This window comes from Myotis davidii, unplaced genomic scaffold (genome assembly GCF_000327345.1).
Source record: "Myotis davidii unplaced genomic scaffold, ASM32734v1 scaffold78, whole genome shotgun sequence".
Classification (NCBI taxonomy): Eukaryota; Metazoa; Chordata; class Mammalia; order Chiroptera; family Vespertilionidae; genus Myotis; species Myotis davidii.
The window spans coordinates 41,969-58,851 of record NW_006290305.1 but is presented as its reverse complement, the minus strand read 5'-3'; the positions used below and the strand labels follow the sequence as shown (position 1 = coordinate 58,851).

At 41.5% G+C, this 16,883-nt stretch overlaps 1 protein-coding gene across 2 annotated transcripts in view; it reads left to right on the top strand.

The window, feature by feature from the left end:
* The window catches only part of RAB7A (RAB7A, member RAS oncogene family), a 31,116-nt gene that overhangs the window by 2,755 nt on the left and 11,478 nt on the right, over positions 1-16,883 (top strand). The window contains exons 1-3 of one of the 2 annotated variants that reach the window (XM_015563571.1): positions 11,467-11,527; positions 13,384-13,462; positions 13,549-13,675. In XM_015563571.1, the coding sequence (XP_015419057.1) occupies positions 13,568-13,675 (108 nt within the window). In that variant the 5' untranslated portion in view covers positions 11,467-11,527; positions 13,384-13,462; positions 13,549-13,567. Of the gene's footprint in view, positions 1-11,466; positions 11,528-13,383; positions 13,463-13,548; positions 13,676-16,883 lie in introns of those variants that run through there. The other variant, XM_015563570.1, reaches the window with a different exon arrangement.

Sequence of the window (16,883 nt, the reverse complement as noted above, 5' to 3'; positions counted from 1 at the left end):
TGTGTACGAGGCAGCTGATCGATATTTCTCTCTCATCGATGTTTCGTACTTTCTATCCCTCTCCCTTCCTCTCTGTAAAAAAATCAATAAAATATATATTTTTAAAGAAAGCAACTGAGTGCTTAATAACAAGGGAAGGAGTGTAATTATCTGTCTGCTGAAATATTGTGCTATCTCAATGCTAATAGCACGGGAAGAAGATATTTAATGTAGGGGGAAAAAAAAGACTGCAAAGTTATAAACAGTATAACTTCAACCATTTGCAGGAAACCTGTAAAGACCTATACCTTGATGCTAATAGTGATTGCTCCTAGGAGATGGAATTGTGAGTGGCTTTTTTTCCCCCATTCCTTTGTACTTACCTGAATTTTCTACAATTCAGTACTTTCATTGGAGGTGGTGAATGGGGGACAGGGCAGTAAAAAAGTCTTTTTTTTAAATATATTTTTAAATTGATTTCAGAGGGGGCGGTGGGTGGGGGAGAGAGAATGAGAATAACATCAATGATGAGAGAGGATCATTGATCAGCTGCCTCCTGCCTCCTGCATGCCCCACACAGGGCACAACCCAGGCATGTGCCCTGACTGGGAATCGAACCCTGACCTCCTGATTCATAGGTCAACACTCAACCACTGAGCCATGCTGGCAGGGCCAAAAGTCATCTTTTTGGTTAAGATTTAGTTCACATGGATGTCAAGTACAGCACAGGGAATATAGTCAGTAATAGTGTAATAACTGTGTATGGTGTCATAGTTACTGGAAATCTCAGGGAGAAACTTTGTAATTTTTTAAAAAAATAAAGAAATACTGATACATGGAACAGATTGGAGGGTGCCAGAGGGGAGAGGGGTAGATGAGGAAGATGAAGAGATTAGTTAAAGAATATAAATGCATGTCCCATAGATGTGGACAATAGTGTGGTGAAGGCCAAGGGAGGGGGACTTGGGGCGAGGGGGTAAGGGAGATGGGTAATGGGGAAAGTCTGCAATGTCAACATAAACATTTTTTAATATATAAAAAAAGAAAGATCTAACTGTTCATAGGTAGGCAACTTGGAAACACCAAGCAAGTAAAAATGTTAATAGCCTATAGAAAATCAGTTGGTTTAACTGTCCCAGTCTTATTGAATCTTTAACATTTACTCAGATATGTAGTGTCATCATTACAATTTTGTATCAGACACACATGTAAATCAGAACAGTGATTATTGCCTCAGTCACCAGAGGGAACTTTTTTTAAAAAATATATTTTATTGATTTTTTACAGAGAGGAAGGAAGAGGGATAAAAGAGTTAGAAATATTGATGAGAGAGAAACATTGATCAGCTGCCTCCTGCACACTCCCCACTGGGGACGTGCCTGCAACCAAGGTACATGCCCTTGACCGGAATTGAACTTGGGACCCTTAAGTCTGCAGGCCGACACTCTATCCACTGAGCCAAACCGGTCAGGGCCAGAGGGAACTTTAAAAAATGCCTAATGGAACCTGCTCTCTAGCTCTGGTGAATCAGAATCCTTTCTGCTGTGAGAGCTGGTAGTATTTCAGAACAGCATGGTTAACTACTGGGCCTGCACTGACACCTGATAATTCCAGCTCTACCTTAATTGGTTTGTGCCCTTGAATCTAATGAACTCCTGGTTCAGTTTAATTCCCTGCATTTTACACTGTTATCTTTATGACTTCACCTCCACTTAAGCCTAGTCATTGTATGTTTCTGATCACCATGCAAAATTGTTCAACTTACAGAAATTCAGGCTTTGAAATGGCCCACTGACCCCCCAACTTAATACTCTTCCCTGCTCTCTTTTTCCCACACCAGTCTTGTTCTCATCCTACACACACACACATCCCTTTACATTGTCTGTCACGCCTTTTTTGCCCTCACTAACCCTGCCCAGCCCAGATCCTTGAAAGGTATTTTCCCTGACCTTTTACCTGCTTGGTGTTTCCTTATTGTGTCTGTCTATATAGTCATTTGACTTCTTTGCTTCAGAGACGAGAAAAGTGATGATAACTCCAGGCAGTGGAGAGAAACTCTACGTTTTGATTTATTACACAAGAAATGTACTTGAGGGCCCTAACCGGTTTGGCTCAGTGGATAGAGCGTCGGCCTGCGGACTGAAGGGTCCCGGGTTCGATTCAGTCAAGGGCATGTACCTTGGCTGCGGGCACATCCCCAGTAGGGAATGTGCAGGAGGCAGCTGATCGATGTTTCTCTCTCATCGATGTTTCTAACTCTCTATCCCTCTCCCTTCCTCTCTGTAAAAAATCAAAAAAATATATTAAAAAAAAAAAAGAAATGTACTTGAGGGAAAGAATCAATTCAGCATATGGAATACTGTCAGTGTTTATCTCCCAAATGGCTGTTCTTGTAGGGAACTCTTTCTAAAGCACACTGATGAGGTTTGGTTTGATAGCAGAAGAAAGAAAATGTGTTCTGAATATACCTTATTTTAGAAAGGTTTTAGAAGATGCTTGTATATAACCAGATTAATGTTACCTAAAATGTTCATTTCCAAGGAACTGGGGTCAGGGACCTTGTATATAACAACTTATTCTGCTCTGCCTGATTCATTTTCTCCTGTAAAAATAAGTTGTCTATGTATTAGGGAACTGGTTTCCAATTACAAATTTCTATATGTTTTTAAAAAGTAATTACAGCCCTACCCGGTTTGGCTCAATGGATAGAGTGTCAGCCTGTGGACTCAGGGGTCCCAGGTTTGATTCCGGTCAAGGGCATGTACCTTGGTTGCGGGCACATCCCCAGTAGGGAGTGTGCAGGAGGCAGCTGATTGATGTTTCTTACTCTCTATCTCTCTCCCTTCCTTTCTGTAAAAAATCAGTAAAATATATATTTTTTAAAAAGTAATTACAGTATTTAGAAATCCATTGAAGATGGTGATGGAGATGGGTTACAGAAAGCAAAAACTACCAGTGGAGATTCTGCCAAAACCGGTTTGGCTCAGTGGATAGAGCGTCGGCCTGCGGACTGAAGGGTCCCGGGTTCAATTCCGGTCAAGGGCATGTGCCTGAGTTGCGGGCACATCTCCGGTGGGAGATGTGCAGGAGGCGGCTGGTCAATGTTTCTCTCTCATCGATGTTTCTGGCTCTCTGTCTCTCTCCCTTCCTCTCTGTAAAGAATCAATAAAATATATTTTAAAAAACAAAAAAAAAAACTACCAGTGGAGATTTTAATGACTGTGGCTTGGGCAGCTTCTTGTGGCAGAGGTTGTGTACAAGTTTTGTTTTGTTTGTTTTTTTCTCAGCTTTTTTTCTAAAAACAAGTGTCCCATTTTTTAAAAAATATATTTTATTGATTTCTTACAGAGAGGAAGGGAGAGGGATAGAGAGTTAGAAACATCGATGAGAGAAACCTCAATCAGCTGCCTCCTGCACTCCCTGACTGGGGATGTGCCCGCAACCAAGGTACATGCCCTTGATCAGAATCGAACCTGGGACCCTTGAGTATGCAGGCCGACGCTCTATCTACTTAGCCAAATCGCTTAGGGCAAGTGTCCCATTCTTGATCCTGGAGAGCATTAAGTACAAAAACATAGCTCTTAACCTTTACCAGTTTAAAACCATTTATATCCTAGTGAAACCAGATGTGTGATTTCTTTGGATCAGCTATTGAATACCATTTGCAACAACCCCCAAATATTTAGCAAGCCCTAAGTGAAAACATGGGAGAAATAAAATACCAGATTGCATGCTGAGGCTTTGCGAAGGCAATAGTGGGGACTTAAGGGACTTCCACTCTGCATCCTCAGGTTGTTTCTGGGATTACTCTGACTGGGGCTTGCAGACGTGGAAAGGCGCCTCTGCTGCCCAAGAGGGTCAGCCTGACAAGATGGCCACACAGACAAGCCTGCAGCCTATGTGAGCAAAAAGACAAAAGGAAACAAACCTGAAATCTGTCCTGCAGGACTAGGGAGCTTGTTTCCTGCTTGCTTGCTTTCTGATATTATTAAATAACTAGGGGCCTGGTGCACGAAGTTTCGTGCACTGGGGGTGGATCCCTCAACCCGACCTGCACCCTCTCCAATCTGGGAGCCCTCAGGGGAGCCCTCTCCAATCCAGGAGTTTCTGTCTGTCTTTGCAATCATATGAGCGAATTGTCTGACACCCCAACCCAGTTTGGTTTGTTGCTCACAGAAAAATAGAGGCATTTTTTTTCTTTGCTTCATTGGAGATTTCCTGGAAGTTTTAGGATATCTTCCCTTTAATTTTTCCTAGACACTCTGATTTTACTTATGTCTCTCATCTTTGCTTCTCCTCCATCCTCCACTGCAACAGTAACTTGCTCCAGGCTCACTTTGTTCTAGTGTCTAGGAGATCCGTCTCCCACCAGAACTATGATTCCCAGCATTCCTGTTATTATATATGTGGACTAGAGGTCCACAGCACGAAGATTTGTGCAAGAATGGGCCTTCCTTCCCCTGGCTGCCAGCACCGCCCTTGCTCTGGCCCGGAGCCGCCTTTCCTCCTTCCCACACTGCCCAGAGGCCTGGAGCAGCTGGGGCTGTGCGGAACACCTGCATCGTCACCATGCATCCCACCCCACCCTGGGCACCCGGCACCTGTGTATGCAAATTAACCCACCGGCTTTTGCAGGTTAATTTGTATACTCACTCCTGATTGGCTGATGGCATAGTGGAGGGATGGTCAATTTACATGTTTCTCTTTTATTATATAGGATACTGAGTATACCAGCGAAACTCACTAAACCAAGTTATAGAAATCCCTTTTCCCAGCCTCAAAATTAATGACTTTCTTAAATATTCTTCAAGAATTTCTTTGTAAAGCTTCTTATCTTCTATTTATCCTTTCCCTTAATTTACCCTTCTTTGGATTTGAAATTTGCCCCAAGTGTGATATTCTGATCCCTAGTCCAAAATGTGATACCAGACCTTGGGATGAGATCCTTAAACCTTGGTCAAGACAGTCCCTGGGGAGGAAGATGGTAGTTTAACTGGTAGTTTGGAATGTAAACTCATACCTCTTTATAGTGCTTTGCAGATATTTGAGGGAGGGAGTGTTTGTTTGTTTGTTACAAATTTAAGGTTTATGGTAAACATGTTTTGAGCAAATCTATTGGTGCCATTTTCCCAACATTTACGTACTTCATGTCTCTGTTAATTTTGATAATTCTCTCAATATTTCAAAATTGTTCATTACTAATATATTTGTTATAGTGATCTGTGATGTTAATATTGTAATTGTTTGGGGTGGGGTACCAAAAATGTGCCCATGTAAATAAGATGGTGAATGTAATCGGTAAACATTGTGTGTGTTCTTACTACTCCACAACCAGTCATCCCCCTGCCTTTCCCTCTCCTTGTGCCTCCCTATTCCCCAAGATACAACAGTATTGAAATTAGCCAATTAATAACTCTACAATGGCCTCTAAGTGTTCAAATAAAAGAAGTGTCACATGTCTCCTACTTTTAATCAAAAGCTAGAAATGATTAAGCTAAGCGAGGAAGGCATGTTTAAAAGTTGAGATAGGTCAAAAGTTCGCCTTCTTGCGCCAGTTAGCCAAGTTGTGAATGTAAACAAAGAAAAAGTTCTTGAAGATTAAAAGTGGTATTCCAGTGACCGCAAGAATGATAAGAAGACAAAACAGACTTATTGCTGATGTGGCAAAAGTTTTAGTGGTCTGGTTGGAAGATTAAACCAGCTGCAACATACCCTTAAGACAAAGTCTAGCCCAGCTGGTGTGGCTCAATGGTTGAGTGTCAACCTATGAACCAGGAGGTCACAGTTCAATTCCCAGTCAGGGCACATGCCACAGTTGCATACTCGATCCCCAATGGGGATTGTGCAGGCGGCAGCCTATCAATGAAATCTCTCTCTCCCTCTCCCTTCCTTTCTGAAATAAATAAAAATACATATATTTTTAAGAAGACAAAGACTAATTCAGAACAAGTCTGTAAAGACTGAGAGAGGTGAGGAAACTGCACAAGAAAAGTTTGAAGCCAGCAGAGGTTGGTCAGTGAGGTTTAAGGAAAGAAGCTGTTTCTATAACATAGAAGTGCAAGGTGAAGCAGACAGTGCTGATGTAGAAGCTGCAGCAAGTTATCCAGAAGATCCAGCTAAAATAATGAAGGTGGCTACACTAAACAGATTTTCACCGCAGATGAAACAGTCTTATATTAGAAGAAGATACAGGGGTGGGCAAACTTTTTGACTCGAGGGCCACAATGGGTTCTTAAACTGGACCGGAGGGCCGGAACAAAAGCAAGAATGGAGTGTTTGTGTGAACTAATATAAATTCAAAGTAAACATCATTACAGAAAAGGGTACAGTCTTTTTTTTTTTTTAGTTTTATTCATTTCAAACAGGCCGGATCCAGCCCACGGGCCGTAGTTTGCCCATGGCTGATCTAGGACCTTGATAGCAAGAGAAGTCAATGCCTGGCTTCAAAGCTTCAAAGGATAGCCTGACTGTTGTTGGGGGTTAATGCAACTGATGACATAAATTTGAAGCTAGTGCCCACTTAAACTTGCAAAAATCCTAGGGCCCTTAAGAATTATGCTAAATCTCCTCTGCCTGTCTTTTATAAATGGAACAAAAAAACCTGGATGACTGCACATCTGTTTGCAACATAGTTTACTGAATACTTTAAGCCCAGTGTTGAGACCTACTGTTTAGAAGAAAAAAAAAAAAGAGATTGCTTTCTAAATATTACTGCTCATTAACAATGCAGCTGGTCACCCAAGAGATTAATGTTATTTTCATGTCTGCTAACATATCATCCATTCTGCAGCACATGGACCAAGGAGTAATTTTAACTTACAAGTCTTAGATAGTGAGTGATTCTTCTGGTGGATATGAGCAAAGGAAATGAAAACCTCTGGAAAGGAGTCACCATTCTAGATTTCATTAAGAACATTCATGATTCATGAGAAGAGTCAAAATATCAACATTAACTGGAATTTGGAAGAAGCTGATTCCAACCCTCATGGATGACTTTGAGGGGTTCAAGACCCCACCCAGTCCAGGAAGTTAACTATAAATGTGGTGGAAGCAGCAAGAGAGCTAGAATTACATTGGAGCCTGAAGATGGGACTGAATTCTGCAATTTCATGATAAAACTTGAATGAATGAGAGTTTCTTCTTATGGATCAGCAAGGAAAGTGGTTTCTTGAGATGGAATGTACTCCTGGTGAAGATGCTGTGGAGTGTTGAAATAAACAAAGGGTTTAGAATATTACATACACTTAGTTGATAAAGCAGTGGCAAGGTTTGAGAGGACTGACCCCAATTTTGAAAGAAGTTCTACTGTGGGTAAAATACTACCAAACACCATCGCATGCTACAGAGAAATCATTCATGAAAGGAAGAGTCAATCGGGGACCCTTTCCCCCTCCCCATGTGGGAGTCCATTCTGTGGGAATCTTTCCCTCTCCACACAAGGAGTCTGTACTTGTTCCACCTTTACTTTAAAAAAAAAAAAAGAGTCAATCAATGCAGCAAATTTCATTACTGTCCTATTTTAAGAAATTGCCACAGCTACCCCAGCCTTCAGCAACTGTCACCCTGATCAGTCATCAGCCATCAACACTGAGGCACAACCTTCCATCAGCAAAATGATTATGACTCACTGAAGGCTCAAATGATGATTTTTTTTTAGCAATAAAACATTTTTAATTAAGGTATATACATTGTTTTTAGACATAATGTTATTGCACACTTCTAGACTACAGTATACTGAGAACAACTTTTATATTTGTTGGGAAACAAAAAACTTGGTGTGACTCCCTTTATTGCGATATTTGCTGTATTGTGATATGCAATATTCTGATGTATTCTGTTAGGAGAAACAAAACAAAAAAAAACCACACACACGTAGATACAGTGGAAGCCTAGAGGAAATGGGCTTTCACAACTCCCCCTCATCTTACTCTGCCTTCTAACTAGCACAAGTGGGAGCTTTCTTTTTTTTAAAATATATTTTATTGATTTTTTACAGAGAGGAAGGGAGAGAGATAGAGAGCCAGAAACATCGATGAGAGAGAAACATCGATCAGCTGCCTCCTGCACACTCTCCACTGGGGATGTGCCCACAACCCAGGTACATGCCCTTGACCGGAATCGAACCTGGGACCCTTCAGTCCGCAAACCGATGCTCTACGCACTGAGCCAAACCGGTTTTGGCAAGTGGGAGCTTTCTAGACAAATTCTAGGGGTCTTCATAGATCAGCCATGGGCATGAGGCTTTGGGCACTGAGACAGCCTGAACCTCGAGCTATGGGTAATGGGGCCTGGTTTAAGTGCACAGTAAATTGCCTCTAGTCTAGTCCCGTTCCCACATGTTTCTGAAGCCACGGAAAATGCCACTTTTCAGTAGCATAGTGCTTGTTATCTAATCATGTTCTTTGGAGCTGTGGTCAGGTCTAATATTTCCTTTCAGTTTGTGGTCTTTGGTATAGTATCACCAGTTGACAGTCAAGCATCTGGAAACAGCAGAGTATAGCTTAAATACCTTGCCTATTCTCTATGACATACTGGTACTCTCATTACCTCTGTAATTTATTCATCTCTGTATTTTGCACACATTAAAATGATAGCAGTCGACATTTATTAGCCACTATATTTTAGTCACTGTCCTCTGCATTTTACTCCTTCAGGCCTCACATCATCCTTAGAACATAAAAACGGTTATTCCTATGTCCCTATCCCAACAGAGATAATTACATGACTTGCCTAAGGTCACAGAGCTAATAATAGATAGCAGAGACAGGATAAACATTTCAGTAGTCTGGGATCAGAATTTCATGATTAAGTCACTCCCACTGCAGATTGAACTATTAGCCTTATCCTTAAGGAAGCTGGTGGTTAAAGATGAAACTAAAGAATAGCTTTTCTGAGACCCATTCTTGACTTTTGTTTTTCCAAGCTATAGAGGAATAACACCTGGCTGTTTTGGACCTACTTCCTTACCTATTTGTTTATGTAGAAACACTTATTTTTCCCAGCTCTGCTAAAGGCAGGAGTAGGATGCTACTTTGTTACTCATAGTCTCCTGGGTATTTCATTGTCTATTGAAGATAATGGACCGAAGCTAGGGATTCTCAGAAGGAGTAAGATGGCATTTTTTAGGGTGCTCACATTCAGTGTTGAGTTCCAGATTCTAGAGGTGAACACAGGACTCATACTTGAGATTCCAACTGTCTGAGGAGCAGTGCTCCTCTAACAGTCTTTAAATAAGTTGCTCATGTTTAGGACTCCTACTTTTCTGAAAGCCAGTTATTTTCTGAAAGTCACTGAGCCATGCTTGATTAATTAAAACAGGAGCCCTGTCTTGATAAATAAAATAGGACATGGTGTGATCAGTTGTGGAAGAGGGTTAAGCAAAGATTACCTATCTGGTGAAGGGTATAGGAGGGCTGCCTGAAAGGTTTTCTGGAAGAAGTTGAGTAAAAGTAAGAGCCTCAAAGTCAAGTATTATTCATGCACTCCTATCCTATATAATAAAAGGGTAATATGCAAATTGACCCTAACAGCAGAATGACTGGGAATGATTGGTCACTATGACACACACTGACCACAGGGTGCAGACGCTCAATGCAGGAGCTACCCCCTGGTGGTCATTGCGCTCCCACAGGGGGAGCTCTGCTCAGCCACAAGCCAGGCTGATGGCTGCCAGCACAGAGGTGGTGGCAGGAGACTCTCCCGCCGCTAAGGATGTCTGACTGCAGCTTAGGCCTGCTCCCCACTGGCAAGTGGACATCCCCCAAGGGCTGCCAGGCTGCCAGAGGGATGTCTCACTACCAGCTTAGGCCAGATCCCCCCGGGGAGCAGGCCTAAGCCAGCAGGTGGACATCCCCTGAGGGGTCCCAGACTGCAAGAGGGCACAGGCCGGGCTGAGGGACCCCCCCCCTTCACAAATTTTTGTGCACCGGGCCTCTAGTTTGATAATAATTCTCTAATTGGCACTGGAGGTACAGTGGGGAATAAAACTGTCTTCAAGGACATTATTAAAAGAGGGAGAAGACAGACAAACTGATACATAAAAATGTCAAGGAGTGCCCTGACTGCTTTGGCTCAGTGGATGGAGCGTCGGCCTGCAGACTAAAGGGTCCCGGGTTCGATTCCAGTCAAGGGCATGTGCCTTGGTTGCGGGCACATCCCCAGTGGGGAGTGTGCAGGAGGCAGCTGATCGGTGTCTCTCTCTCATCGATGTTTCTAATTCTCTATCCCTCTCCCTTCCTCTCTGTAAAAAATCAATAAAATATATTTTTTTAAAAAATGTCAAGGAGCCCTACCCAGTTTCTCAGTGGTTAGAGCGTTGGCCTTTGGACTGAAGGGTTGCAGGTTCGATTCCTGTCATTAGCACGTACATCGGTTGCAGGCTCAATCCCAGTGATTGGGGCGCATGCAGGTGCAAGCACAACCAGTTAATGTGTCTCTCTCACATTGATGTTTCTCTCTGTCTCTCTACCACCCTTTCATTCTCTAAAAAAAATCAATGGGGAAAATATCCTCAGGTGAGGATTAACAAACAAACAAAAGTCAAGTAGTGGTAAAGCTCTGAAGAAAAATAAGGCAGAATAAAGGAATGGAGAGCAAATAGGGGAGCGCGTGCTACTTGAGATAAAGGGATCACCTCTCTGAGGAAGGCCTATCTGTGCAGAGACTTGAAGGAAGTAGGGTGTAGCTGAGTAAGTTGGAACATTAATCCAGGATTTCCAATGCATTTTCTGAAATATGCAATACCTGATTATTTAGTTAGGGGCACTGCCCACTTTTCCCTTAGATTTTTATTGTCAAATAAAAATATGACAATGGACAACACAGCAACAGCAATCTGGTATGAATGAATAAAAATTACACCTATTTTTTATCAGATCAGCAAAAAATATAATACATTTTTTTGGAATGCCGCCGAATTTTAGTGATTTGTTTATGTGCACCGTGAGATGAGAAAGGTTGTAAATTTCTGCATTAATCCCAACTGATCCCACATCCAAGCGGGACAGTCCATTCTCAGACTACTCCCAGGGGCAGGATGACCTGCCATGTGCCTTTGCCTAACTTTGGGGTCCAGAGTTCTAGTGACTGATACTGCTCTCTATAACAGTCCCTAGATCAGTGATGGTGAACCTATGACACGCGTGTCAGAGGTGACACGCGAACTCATTTTTTGGTTGATTTTTCTTTGTTAAATGGCATTTAAATATATAAAAGAAATATCAAAAATATAAGTCTTTGTTTTACTATGGTTGCAAAGATCAAAAAATTTCTATATGTGACACGACACCAGAGTTAAGTTAGGGTTTTTCAAAATGCTGACACTCGAGCTCAAAAGGTTCGCCATTACTGCCCTAGATAGTAGGGGAAATGGCCAGCAGGAGGGTTGAGGGCACAGTTCTCCTGGGGCACTTAGGTGTTTGTGCCAAGGAAAGTGGTTCACCTTGGTGTTTGCCTCTACTTACAGTGCTTTCTTCTTTCTTCTTTTAGTTTGAAGGATGACCTCTAGGAAGAAAGTGTTGCTGAAGGTTATCATCCTGGGAGATTCAGGGTAAGTGTTTCTCATAAATTTGACCTAACAAATTGTCTTGGATTTAAACTTCACTTCCTTGGAACCCATCCCGCCATACGACATTTGCCACTTCCTTCTCTAATTGCAGTGGCATTAGGGCCCTAGGTCTTCCTGCTATTTGGGGACACCATAGAAATTAGAATTATTCTTTGTTACATAACCCTATGTTCTCTGATTTTTGGCATGATTTGGGGGAAAAGGGTGACTATTTGAACTCAACTAATAATAGTTTTTCAGGGAATCACTTTTTTTCCAAGCTAGTTAGACTAGGGACAGGGACTTCTGTTATGTAGATTTGTTGATGTTGGCATTGGGCCTACTAGATGTGGGCTTGGGGTATGTTATGTAGTATCTTCCTACTGCTGTGCCTGTTTCAGGATTTGGAAGAGCCTCAGACTAGGGAACTGAGTTCTGATCCAAGATCTACCACGTACTAACTTTTTAGTAACTGCTAAGATTCTGTGGGAGGTTTTTAGACTTGGCTTCTGAAGTGACCTATGAAAGCTTAGACCTACTGGAGGCTATATTTTTTTAAAAATTAATTAATAATAATGAATACAGGTATGCCTCTTTATTCCAGTGATCGCTGCCCTTTAAAAAGGCAGCCATTTTTATGCCCTGGCTACTTTGTTTTTAATCACCTGAGTAGCCTTTTAAAAGTTAGCATTTGGCCCTGGCCAGATCACTCAGTTGGTTAGAGCATCATCTCAATACGCCAAGGTTGCAGGTTCGATCCCCAGTCAGGGCACATGCAAGAATTCATGTCTTTCTCTCTCTCTTCCCCCTCCTCTTCCCCTCTCTCCCACTCACGCACATACACCACTTTCCGGATGATTCTGGTGTGCTGTCAGGATTGCAAGGCACTGCTTTTAGTCCTGTGTTAATCAGACTTGCCTGAAAAGAAACACCAGGCCTTGGTCCAAATGCTTCCTAGAACCTCTAATTCAGGTGGCCTGGGTTGGAGAACTCTGCCTTAGGCTGTGTCTGTATTTTCAGGTCATCTGCATGTGAAAAGTAATGTGCTCCTTTGTGGGAAAGAAAGGTGGCGTTATTGGCCCTGAGGAAGGCTTTTGCATTCTATCCATCCTGCCTACCTAACCTCATCAGGAGAAAAATCATACATGGTCTCTTGTTTAACTTTCTTACTGAAAAACGTGTCTGAAAGGAGCATACTTTGAGGTAGATTCTGGTATGGTGGAATACTGGTGCTTTTTCTCTCACAGATTTGAAACTTTGAAGCAGCTGGTTGGCTGACTGCCCTGTGTATCTCTCAAATCCAGTGGCTGTCTCTTGCTATCATTTCTTGGACTGAATAACAACCGTTAAATGGAGAGACACCCAGGACAGCAGAGATATTTTTGGGGAGTATTTGCTGGCATCCTTCTGGAAGGGAAAAAAAATGGTTCTACCTGCTGAATTGTCTGTACCAAAACTTATAAGCAGTATCCTGGCCAGTGTGGCTCAGTTGATTGGAGCGTCGTCCCTTATACCAAAAGGTTGTAGGTTCGATTCCAGGTCAGGGCACGTACATAGGTTGCGGATTTGATCCCCGGTTGGGGTGTGTGCAGGAGACAGCCAATCCATGTTTCTCACATTGATGTCTCTTTCTCATCACCCTGCCCACCCACCTCTTCTCCCTTCCACTCTATAAAATCAATAAAATACATATACAGGGTGTCCCAAAAATATATATACACAGTTTGAATACCTATTAATTCCAATGGGTTAAATCTGAAAAGAAAGAAACATCAATTAAGCTATTAGCTGTTGGGACACCCTGTATATATCAGCTTTTAACACGTGGCCCACATCTGTATCCTGTGTTTTTATCCCAGAAGAAAATACAACCTCAAATGAGTAATGCTGGGAATTTTGCTGTCTGGTGTGAGCTCAGTTTCCCGTTCTTCACAACAGGCAGGTTCCTTCAAAGCTGCAAGTATCAGAATCGGCTTTGCTCCCTTCCTCATTGATTTATGCTTGTGGTTTTTCTCGAATTTCAGAGTTGGGAAGACATCACTCATGAACCAGTATGTGAACAAGAAATTCAGTAATCAGTACAAAGCCACAATAGGAGCAGACTTTCTGACAAAGGAGGTGATGGTGGATGACAGACTAGTTACAATGCAGGTAAGCACACGTCTCAACAAGCCTTGTTAAGTTCATTGAGTCTTAACCCTTTGTTCATGTCGAGACATTTCCCCTCCCTGTTCTTCAAATCCCATTGTTATTTTCATGGATCATTCACTACAGGTAGAATTGCCAGATAAAATACAAGACCCCAAGCGTGTTTCAAATATAGTATGAGACATACTAAAAATTTAACTTGGACTTTCTGGGTTGTTTTGTTTGCTAAATTTAACACAGGTCCCTACTTGTGTTTCCAAAATATCTAATTTTTTTCCTTTCTTACTATCGATGCCTAGTGCTTTAGGCAGAAAAAAAATAATAATCATCTTTGTCTCCCGTCTAGGTTCTTGCAGCAGTCATTAGTTTTCCTGTTTTTTCTGGATTATTTTAATTTGTCTTATCGATAGCTGCCAAAGTTGTGTTTCTGTTAAGTCAATCTGTTTGTTTGTTTGTTTCATGTATCAGCTTGATTTTTCAAGGGCTTCCCTTTCTACAGTTAGGATAAAATACGGTTTTTTGAAAGCCTTCACATTCTGGTTACAAAATACTCTTCATCCCTGCCAGTTCTTCCAACTCCTGTACACATGACTGTGCTTCCACTGAGGCTCCTTTGTCACATATACACCTTTCCTGAAGTCTCCACCTTTTGTCCAGATGATGTCTTAAAACTTCTTCCTTCATATAAGTTTCCTCTCCATATTATTAAAATGACTTCCCTGGATGACTGAGTTTCTAGAGACAAATACATTGTGTCCTAGCAAGCACTAGATTCACTGCAATGGTTGAATGATACAAGTTACATTCAGTGGTAGAAGTTTTTACATGTGTTAATTTTGAGCTGTGACTTGCTCCCAGAGAGTAAGGATTTGATACTTTCTTTTTCTTTTTTAGTATATTTTTTTATTGAAGAGAGGAAGGGAGAGAGAGAAACATCAGTGATGAGAGAGAGTCATTGATCGGCTGCCTCCTACACACCCCCTACAGGGGATTGAGCCCATAACCTGGACATGTGCCTTTGACCGGAATCAAAGCTAGGACCCTTCAGTCTGCAGGCCGATGCTCTATCCACTGAGCCAAACCAGCTGGGACAGGATTTCATACTTTCTTGACTCACACATTCAGGACACAGTTATTCTGGATCTCCCTTCCTTACCTCCCCCATACATGTACCTGGAGATGTTCAAAATATAACTCGTATTTTCTCAAGAAGCCAAGCTTGAGAAAAGAAAATTTCCAGATTACAGGGAAGAAGAGGGAACTGAAAGTTAGTGATAAGCTCAGGGGCTCCTGCTGTGGTGATTTGCACTTGCGGAACAGGAACTTGAGTTGTATCAATTAGCAGAGACAGGAGTTGTGACTGTACAAGGTTGGGAGCTAGAACTGAGAATTCCCTTGAAAACATGCACCCACACACTTGTCTAGGACTTTGGAAAGATGTGAAAACAGGACCAAACACCTTGACCAAAGAAAGTGGCAAAGCTTGTGTGTGAAAAATAGACTTGGGGAATTTGCTTCCTTGTTGGAGAATCTCAGTCCCAGTATGCTCATATGTGTATTGAGTTTATACTCTGCACACAAATCTTTGGAAGAATTTAACATAAATCCTATCACTGTGGGCAAAAACAAAGATGAGAGTCCTCTGTAGGGACACTTATAAGCCATGGACAGAAGATGAGCTCATAGCCACATGAGGAAATAATATACCGCAAAAAATGTTCACAATGACTAGAGACTTTTGAAAAAGGAATAGAAACCAAATGAAAAGAGATACTATAAAAAAAATGGGGATATGGAAAACTTACAACTTCAAGAAGTGAAAAAATAGTCATTGAAATAAACTAATTAGCCAGTTAAACTGCAAATTAAAGTAGCTGAAGAAAACAGTAAACTGTGAGAACTGAGCAGATTGTCTCTAAGAAAACTCAAAACCGCAGGACACCAAAAAGCAAAGTCATAAGAGCAAGTAGAGAGAAAAGGCAGATGACTTACAAAGGACCAACAGACGGATGAGTTCTCAACAGCAACAGAAGGCAGAATGAAATGGAATACTTTTGGGGTGCTGGGGATAAAGTACCACCTGAGGATTTTACACATATGTGCTGCTTCCTACACCAGGAGGAACAGACTTAGAGAACCAAGCTGTGGAATTGATAGTCTTGTGGACGGATTCAGAAGTCAGAGCCTAACTCCTCAGGGTTGGGAGCCCCTATATTAGCAGAAAAAAAATTGGTAATCTGGGATCCTGGAGTAAACATCTGGAGAGCCACAGGGCACTGAGTGGAGTCCAGAAAGAGTGGAACAGAATGTATTCCTGAGAGGTGAACAAAGGGCTGGCCCTTGTGGGGTTTTTCCCCACTTGTGCTTTTGCAGCCAATTTAAAAGATGAAGTCAATGAAAACGATCGTCTTTGGACAAAGGCATCATCATCCTAGATCTTGAGGTATCCTCACATATTTTTCGGGACCTTTTAGCAGCTTACAATTAAAGATAAACCAAATAAGAAAACAGACAAGAAGAGCCAGTGGAAATGGTGATTTTAGAGTGTATTTTATATTCACAGAATTAAGGCAATCTTATATATCTGCATAGAAAAAAAACTAAAGTCATATAGGTTAGTACAACTTCTGAAAATGAAATACAGTAACCAAAAGTTGAAAATTCTAAGATTTTCAGTGGCAGTTAAGATGAGGCCTGAAAGAAGAATGGATGATTCTCTCTCATCATTGATGTTTCTCTCTCTCTCCCTCTCCCTTCCTCTCTGAACTCAATAAAAACACATCTTTGAGAAAACTGGCATTAAAATGGCAGTGTTAGAATTTTTACATTAGACTAGTAGGTATATTTTGAATGTAGAAAATAAAATGTTTCAATTTAAATATTAAAATTTTTAAAAGATCACAGCCATGGAACTTTTTTCTAAGTTTGAAGTTAAATTAATTCTGGAAACTTGCTAGGAATAACTGCGCTCCCTGCCCCTGCCCTCCCCCCCCACACACACACACTTTTCAGCTTTTAAGAAAAAATTCTTACTTTGCCTTCTTTGTGTATCTGGAATGCCAGATACCCATTTGATTCCACCCAAGAGTTCTTACATAGTTCTCTTCTTGCGATTCTATCCTAAAGAAGCAATCTGAAATATAGAAAAGGCTTTGTATGTTCATGTTTATTACTAAGTTACTTATAATATGAAAAATTGGCCAATGTTTTT